This window comes from Enoplosus armatus, chromosome 1 (genome assembly GCF_043641665.1).
Source record: "Enoplosus armatus isolate fEnoArm2 chromosome 1, fEnoArm2.hap1, whole genome shotgun sequence".
NCBI lineage: Eukaryota > Metazoa > Chordata > Actinopteri > Centrarchiformes > Enoplosidae > Enoplosus > Enoplosus armatus.
Window position 1 is genome coordinate 14574656 of NC_092180.1, and position 9399 is coordinate 14584054.

Below are 9399 nucleotides of genomic sequence, written 5' to 3' on the forward strand. Positions count from 1 at the left end.
TGTTTTACAATATTTCTGTACTACTACTAACAATTCTGTCATATGAATTATGCATGAGGGATATTGGATACATTAAGTCCTTAATAGTATGTACAGCAGAGGCCACACTTTACACTCACACCTTTATTAATTCCAATTAGTCAGACAACCCTACTAGATGCAGTGAAAGCTCTGCAGGACTGAAACTGCCTTGCTACCTGTAATTAATAAAGCCACAGAGAGAGCATACAGGTCAGCTTCTACATATTATTACTGAAGTGTAGTGCACCTATGTATAATGTGCTAATGGATAGGTGGGTAGATTTGGGGGATTCCTGCAAATCCTGATGCCCACAGACAACTGCATCAATAGTATGTCACAGAAACAGAATGTAACAGAGTGGCTGTGTGCCTAAATATTACCTTGAAGGATGGGTTCAGATCTATTTAGTCTATGTCAATACATTACTCAAATGCCGTAAGTATATTGACGGAGTTATTGGTTGATTCATTTGGCAAACTCTGACGGCTGGAATCACATATTAGCTTTGGATTAACTTGCTGTGAATTTTGCCACCTATCTTTAAGAGAGTAGCCACACTAGGAAAAGATCGCTTCACAGCTAGTAAATAAATGTATGAATAAAAAACGTCATCATTTGCAGCAGGTGCATAGTAAGTATCTGAAAGTGAGTATAAAGTTAATCAAGAGTGGTTTTCACCATTTTGGACTGATGACAGATTGTATCTGCCATTTTTTTAAGATGTTCTGGTTTACTTCTTTGGTATGATCATTCAAGTCATCACTTTGTATGAAATGTAATATACCTCAATTGCCTAAAAAGAATTTATACTTATGTACTTATGCAAATAGCAATTAGTATAGGCCTATTTACATTTTTGAGTATGTTTTAAGTTGTACTGTGTCAATATACCGTGCAACATGTCAAGAGTACCTTAGTGTGTCTTATTGTAGAAACACAAAGAACTACCACTGAAATACCTATCATGTAAATAAATTATACAATTCACAAAATTACAATTATAAAAGCAGCTAACATCATGAACAAATAACAGAAATGGATATGTTGACAGTGGATGCTGGGAGAGGCGCACTGTTACCTCCCAACACTAATTGCGCCAGGTGTGAAACTGATTGTCGAGGTAGCCATTTTTGCCTCACGTGCCATATGTTTTGGTTGCACTCATGCTACTGTGAAGAAGAAAACAAAAATGTATTCAACGTTTAACTTCTCAACTTCTGACGACTCCAACCTGTCAGCGGTTGACCCTCAGAGACTGCAGGAGCTGACCCACCGCTCCGTCAAAGTAAGCATAATAATCGTTTTGGGCGTGATGATCACTTTGGGAAATATTGCAGTTCTCCTGGTTATTACTTCCTCCGTGGCTGGTTGGTCAAGAAACTCTCGGTACTTTCTCCTCTCTCTCACTGCTGCAGACTCTGCGTTTGGACTGCTGGTCATGCCCTTGAATCTCTGGGTGAGTCTGCTAAAGGACTACACTGAAGGGCCAGATGCTCTTTGTCACGTCGTGGCCTTTTGCAATTCCACCGTCTACTCCACCTGCATGTATTCACTGGCCACGATAAGCCTGGAGAGGTACATTGCAGTGTTTTACCCGCTGCAATACTCATCTCTGATGACCAGAAAAAGGACACTGCTCCTGATTGCCTTCGCGTGGTGCTTCCCTCCCTTTTTACTGTCGCCAATATCATTTCCAGATGGCATTATCGAGGTTCATTTTTCCACTGCCTCACTGGTCTGCAATCCATCCTACTCTACCAATGCTGGGTACTCCCTGAGCCTGACGTGTTTTATATTTTTCCCCTGCTCCATCATCATGACATACGCAAACCTGAGAGTGTGGTGCGCTGCCAAGAGACAGAGACTCAAACTGCGCAAATACGACTGTGCGCGTCGCAGCCGACACAATGTGGCATCCAGAGTGCTCGTGCCTGTGATGGCAGCCTACTACACCTGTTGGACACCCTGCATGGCGGCTATGATCTACAATGGTAAGCAATGCATCAGTGGGAATAAACCTTTTAAAAGGGGGTTCTGTGGGGGAGAGATTAAAAAAAGAAATGAAAGGGCCTCACTTATTCTTCCCTGATTCTGTTGATGACACAATGTGGATATTGGTAGAATATAAAGCCTAGGTAATAGATGGATGTATAGATGGATGATGGCTAAGGCTTTTGTAGGTGTCTTAAACTATCCTACCGACCACAGATCCCTAGCATCAAGGTAAAAGTTCAAATTTATCTGCAGAGTTCATAGTGAGAACATCTTGTTTGGCTGCACATTTACTCAATTAACTGAACTTAGTCCCTAAAAAAACAAAGAGAGAGATATTGAACTTTCTATAAGTGTAAATTATGATTATGAAATTGTAAATACATACACAAAAAGAAAACGCTAATCATTCCAAAGGTTTGATTACTCCAGAATTGACTGTACGTGTGTTGCTTCTATGTGTAACCAGCTCAGAATCACCTGAGAAAGTCATATCATATTGCTGTACACCACAATGAATAAAACTAGAGAATATTGTAGCTAATGCATCCTGTTGATGTATGTGTGAAAACTGCTCTTGCAACACACAGAGGTTCTTTATTAATACAGGGTACAGGGTTTTAGGACTAAAGCTACTTGGCTACATACAGGACATGACACGTCATCCTTGTATATGATTTTTATCTTTAACCTGTTTTGGGTTACATGTTTTTGAAGTTCAACCGGGGCTTTGTTGATATTGCAGTATTTTGTATGCTTAAGTCAAATTTGAGTATCTAAGATTAAAAAAAAGATATCCAAGATTTAAAAAAGGCTATTTCCCCCTCTCCAAAATTCTCCATCGATTTCCGCTGGAACTGTGCTGAGGGAAATAGCTGTCAAAGTTATTTATGAAATTCTGGGCATGAATATACTGATTCAAGGCCAGTTTTATGACTCAGACCTTTTTTGACTTTTTCTCATTTACCCCGACCATGTGCTGTCGTGGAGTAATCAAGACTGAGAGTGGAGTCACAGCTGAATATTTTTAGAAGTGAAGACCTTTCTCCAAAGAGGGCTGTAATTCATCTGATATGAAAATCCCTGCAAAATGAAGCTGACAGTCTTAACTGAAACTTCAAAGTGTGCTGCTTTTCTAATGCTAGTGAGCCTCACTGTTAAGTGGTTGCTTGCACTCCACCAAATCTATCAGTTAATTTTGTACTTTATATCTAAACTATGACTGTTAAGTTGATGGCTTCATGTCATTGCTCTCAAGGGAACGACTCACATCTCCAACGGTGATTTTTCATGTTTTATTATCAGATGTATGACATGCTCATCTATGATTTTAATTAATCAATTTATGTACATGATCATAAACCAGCCATAATGAGAGTGTCTTTGTTTCATTTTTGACCCTTTTCATAAAGAAAGGTCAACCACTTTTCTCATTCAGAAGCTGCTGTCTTGTTTTAACTGTCGTTGTCATGCTGTGGACACTCGCCCCACTTCAGTCCCCATGTTTTCTGCCCCACAGCGGTCTCAGGTAGCAGCGTACCAGAGTGGATTGAGTTTGTGGTGGTATGGCTGCCAACCTCCAACGGTTTCCTCAACTGCATCTTCTACTTCTGGATAAACCGAAGCTTCCGCAGGAAATTCCACCTCGTCCTCCAGAGGCTGGCTCTGGCCCTTTGCCCCGAACTGGCCGACACCCTTGGGTGCTTCGGCACTTCAAAGACACAGTTTGTGTCGGGAATTCTGGATAATAACAACAGTGTCCATGAGCGTTCTTCCAGTGTATCCTCCACCTGCACCCTGATGACCTTGGCTTAGGACGTCTGCACCTGAAGAGCACCACTGGCAGGGTAAAGGACGTGGTCAGTACCTGTGTGTGGTGTCTTGTGTTGTCTGGCTGGTCAACTGAAGCCAAGTTATTGACACATCTCTACCTAAAAAAATGGAGTGAAGGGTTACATGGGTTTCAATGCAAATGGGTTGATACTAAGACGGGCTATGATGGCAAGTATTTGAAATAACTACTATACAGTCTACATCATTATAGTTTGAGTTATATTGATTATTGTATATTTTTCTTATTTTTTATTTTTTATCAATTTTCAGTCTAAAATAGTGTTCAGTTTACTGGAACACAGGCTCAGTTTATAACTTATTTGGATTTTTTGTTTTACTCATGCACACAGTGTTGCCAAGATTTGATTTACTGTCAGAGACGGCCTCTTAAACCACCTTTTTAGTTGTTTTATAGTCAGCCATCAACCTTGTCTGTGTCCCAGGAATGCCATTATTCTGCGTACAGCTGTATAATCATACAGAATCATCTTTTAATAGTGTCAGCTGTTGCATATTTAGACTTGCTGCTTAGGTCAACATATTTCACTTCAAACATTTGAAGTTAGTCAATTAGTCCATCACAAGAAACTGATATTTAGACTTCTATTGTATATGAGACATTTGTGAACTAACATCACTATCCGATTACAAGCACTTTGAAGATTGAGGCCATCTACCTCTTCTTCAATTTAAATTGTGTGTCGAAGACCTTGGCATATAACAGCTGGGAGAAGTTAACCTTTAAGTCACGGCATTTCGGTGCGTGCAAGGAGAAAAGTAATTAAGCAGCTACACTGTAGAAAGGTCACCATATTTGCGCCGGCAAGAGATAAGTTAGGTAACTTCTGAGTCTGTGGTCGTTTATTTTGAGATATTAAGCCCATGATCTTCCTATCAGCATCTTCTACTACTACAACATCCAAAAGAAACTGAACTTCAGAAGCGTTTTATGCAACTTGTTGTAGCCTTTGGGTTGCTACTTGGTGTCACCATCATTAAAGTTTGTGCATTGGCACATAATGGCCCTCCCCAGGAACTTGTAGAAATGATTAATGTGTGTTGAGCATCAGATCGACTGTCTTAATAATGACCTTTATATGTATACATTGTTATGTTTCTAAATTCCTAATTTTATAAAGAATGAACAAATAACGTTGGATAATGTATTGGTTTATGGATGATCTATGAAATAAAGCATTATGCCTTTTGAATTGTGTCTTTTCTTGCTTTGAGTTAGGTGTTTACAAACGTACCATTAGTAAACAAGTGTGTTCTGCTGCACTCCACATAACATAAGGAACAAAACAAGGTCAAAGGGACAGTGAAGAGCAGTGTAACCTATTCATGGTACCATAGTCTCATGAAGTTGTTGACTGTATGACAGCATGTTGCTGCATGAGCTGCTCTGCCTTGTCAGACAAAGTAAAACGTGGTTTGCTTCCAGCATCACTGCCTTTAGCATGCTGTGGATACGTCTCCGGGGCCAGGTGCATTGTAGAACTTCAAACGCTTCTGCGTCACTAGTATATGCTGTTGTTGAGTTGATTTGTTTTGTTTTTGTTTTGCTTGCAATGCCTCCTCAATACTTAGTGTACAGAAATCTACAGAAAACAGTTCATTAACAGCAGCAAACACTACAGAGATTAGATGATTAAACTATTGGACCAACTGAAAGTCCCTTGCTGTAAGCGGCCTTACAGCTGACACAGCTCATAATTCCACAAAACTAGTTTGATATAATGAAAGTTGAAAGTCGAAAGTTGTATTGTATTGTCATAGTTGTTAATTAGCATTACAGATGCTGGAAGAAGTAAAGTATATCATTACTGATTAAACAATAGACCTCTGGGTTTGCCAGTACAGTGAGTTAGTCTATGCACAAACATTTGACATGTCATTGGATTTTGTTGATGTTTGCTCTCATTGTTCAGTTTCTTCAGTTTTACATCTGATTTAAGTGTCTTGTGATGAATAATTTGAATTTGATTATGCCAATTACAACCTTCCAATGCCATGTTAGATAACAGGTTGAGCCAGTGGTATGGAGTTAAAGAACATTATTCAAAATAATCAGAAGATGAGAATTTAATGCTTTGGCTTCTGAATAATGGATTGGTACAAATTCGATTGATTTTAATTTGATGGACGAATACATATGAGGCCAGCATTTTTTTGTAAAGCAACTACACTATTTAGCAAAAAATTAGGTTAGAAAGAAACAATTAGACATATTTCCTTAATACATGTGAAGTGATGTGATGATTATACGGTTTGCAAATTAGTAATGACAAGTTGATATGAGGCAGGTGTAATCACATAGGCCATGTAAAGTATTAAACAAGTCTAATTTGCTCAGGTATATACATTTTATAGCTTTTCACCTGACATCATTTGTACCAAAATTGATATATTTAGGATATTTTACTAACTATCATTGATGTAGTGTGATGCAAGCTCCCAGGCTCAGAAAAGTGAGGGAGGGAGGAAAATTTGACTTTATTACTTGAGTGAATTTAATCATTTCATGGGTCAACTCCTTGAGAAAAGAAAGTAAAGTTGGGAATGTTTTTATTGTGAGAGGTAAGTTTCTTTTGTGAACCTTTTAGGCAGTTGTCAAAGCTGCAAAACCCTCTCGGGAATCCCACTGCAGACAGGGAACTTGACACTGGTTGTCAGTATGTGGGTGTATCTCTGCTACCACACCCTGCCTGCCTGAAAAAAACAAGGAATCTGATTTTAACTTTGTCCCATGTAACACAAATAATACTAAATATGTATCCCACAAAAAGGATGACCTTTTCAACTAACTCAAAGCTTTTGTCAGAGATCATGTTTATTCCCGCAGCATCCATAAGTGTTTTTCCAGCCGTTTGAGAGTTTTGGTCCCCCAGGACACTGAAGTGTTGTGCATTAGCAGCCTCAGCTCTCCTTGAGGATGACAGGCTATTCAGTGATGGGGAATGATGTCTATCTGAGGGCTTTATGTACTCCCACAGATACAATATGCTGTCGCACAAGAGCTCATCATTCTGTCTGGTCGTAATTGCTGCCACAACATCAAGGCTGACATGAATGTAAAATGGCTTTAATGCTCTTTGGGTCAAAAATTGAGAACGTATCTACAACTGAGATCTAGCAAATATCGAATACATTGCTTACTTTGGCTTACTATACAAAACATAGGAGACACTACACTCAAAGAGCTTCTAATGTACAGTAATCTACAGTACTTCTAAACAAGTGCTAAGCTGTTTCTGACTAAAGGCAGGAGTGCAAAAACAGTCCATATATTTGCACAAACCAGCCCCATGTCAGTATATTGTCTCTAGATATTATTTCAAACCATCTCACTGCACACACTCTTTATCAGTATCACACTATCACCGTAATAATGTTGCAGGTTGTTTTTTATCATTGCATAACGTCTTTCCCACCATGTGTGACAGCATTGTGTTCACTGCTGTTCTATGCCCATGAAAACCTGGAGATAAACACGGCTGCATTCTGTGATGAATTCATTAGTGTGGGTGCACAAGTCAGATTAGACATTTCAATATATATTTCCACTGTTTCCGGCAAAGGCCAAATGAAACTACTGACATATAAACACCTTGAGGTTGTAGTGCCACCCTGTGTTTATACTGAGTATGGCAAGGCACAAAGGATGAGACGTTTTAAACATCAATACATTTATAATAATTTCTGACTGGTTGTATTGGTGCTAAATAAAATGAATTGCTGTCATTTTATACTACTGAGGGTGTGTTTTCTTCCATTATTATATCAGATAAACTAAAATACCTTCTTCTTTTTTAACAATTCATCAACTTATGTAACAAAAGGGCATCCAGTTCTTGTCCCACCTGATTAAAAAGGAGCTTTCTGTGGTCTGCTGGTCATCACGGGCACTCAGCACTGTGAGGGCTCTTGTAGAGGTTGCAGATGGAAAAGGCTTTAATTCCAATCACTGCTTCCTGCTTCTCTCCACAGGAAAAGTAGCTGACTCAAGTATTATTCACTTTGTGCTGATATCGCATAATGACATGTTTACCTCAGAAAAACAAATAGTATAAAAGTACACATGAATGAACTCCCTTCCCAGCTACTGTAGCCGAGAGCAGGACCACAGAGTGAAATTGAACCCAACTGTTAAATTTCCCATATCTGTATTCCTTTTAAATTAGCACAGCACTGTCGTGACATACGATCCATTATTGAGTTTATAAATATTTAAAGGAAAAGGAGAACTACATGACACAAAGAATTTGTCAATTTTGTCATAATCATCTGAGACAGTGTTTAAACAGGACCAGTCAGATGTATAAAGAATGATGTGCTCATGCATCAGTGGTGACCGCACAAGGCTGTGACACTTTGAGAGGCAGCTCCATTCACTATGGTCGCCTCAACTAATGACAAAGTGATGAGTGTGAGTGGAGTTGTTTTCTGGGCGGCTGCCATTACAAGTGTTAGTTGAATTAGAGCTCCAGACACCTGCAGTTGTTGCCCTGTACTTGTGTTTGGGCTTATTCCTTGTTCCCAGCATCACCCTGTCATTTCTAAACTTGTGACTGGCCTCAACAGTGATAGAGGTCAGACTTTCAGTTTAGAGGCTGATCTCCAGCAATCACAGTTATATCAAGAGCAGAAGTTAGTTTATATCTGTCCTCTCTGGCTACATACCTACCATTGTTTGCTAAGTTAGATTTCGTCCTCCCTTTGTGATCATAACAAACTTTGTTCTACAACCATCTATCATCTTTAACAAACCTATTTGTCAGCAAATAAACTAATTTCAAACCTGCATGAAAATGTATTTAGCACATTTTCACTATATCTGCTACAATAGGTGATATATATAATATATATAACACAATTTACTATAAGCAAGAATCCGGATTAAGAGTTCTCATAGCTGACGAAATAATTATGGAGGAAATAATTTAAGGGTGGGATTTTTTTCTTAATGCGTTTTTGAAAATTCGGTCATTTAGGCACTAAAATGAGGATGTTTAGGGTCTTGACTGGGGTGAGTTCGTTTTTTAATGGGACGGTGCATTTTCTTAACTTTTTCTGCATATAATACTATACTACCAGTATAGTGTTCACTTTTTAATGTTTCTATTTGTATGTTTTGCTGAATTTGTCCGACAATTGACACAGCCAGAGTGAATTTTCAAATGAACAGTTAAATAAACAAACATATAGTAAAGAATGATAATCTCCATCACATACTGTGATGTATATATCTACACAGCATACCATATATATAATATATATATACACACACACACGTATTTATATATCGTTACTCACACAGCATATCAATGACTAGCCACTTATACTTTTTGAAATATTAATTTTATTCAAAGAGACTTTTAATGACAGGAAATGGCAGTTGAAATGCAAAGAGATGGCAAAAATGTATCTTTCAAGTAAACCAACTACATTTCGACATCTGCAAGTAATATTGTCGTCACATGTAAAAATAGCAGCAGGTTACATACAGAAATTTAGAACAGGTGGTAGATGGACCTCAAATTGTTGGAAAA

General features: G+C 38.5%; 1 protein-coding gene across 1 annotated transcript; it reads left to right on the forward strand.

Annotated features, from left to right (window-relative positions):
* The first annotated feature begins 1168 nt into the window (after positions 1-1168).
* LOC139289518 (adenosine receptor A2b) lies at positions 1169-3829 on the forward strand. Its single transcript, XM_070911138.1, is given in 3 exon segments — positions 1169-1204; positions 1206-2013; positions 3534-3829. Coding segments are annotated over 3 exon segments (1140 nt in total).
* The last annotated feature ends 5570 nt before the right edge of the window (positions 3830-9399 follow it).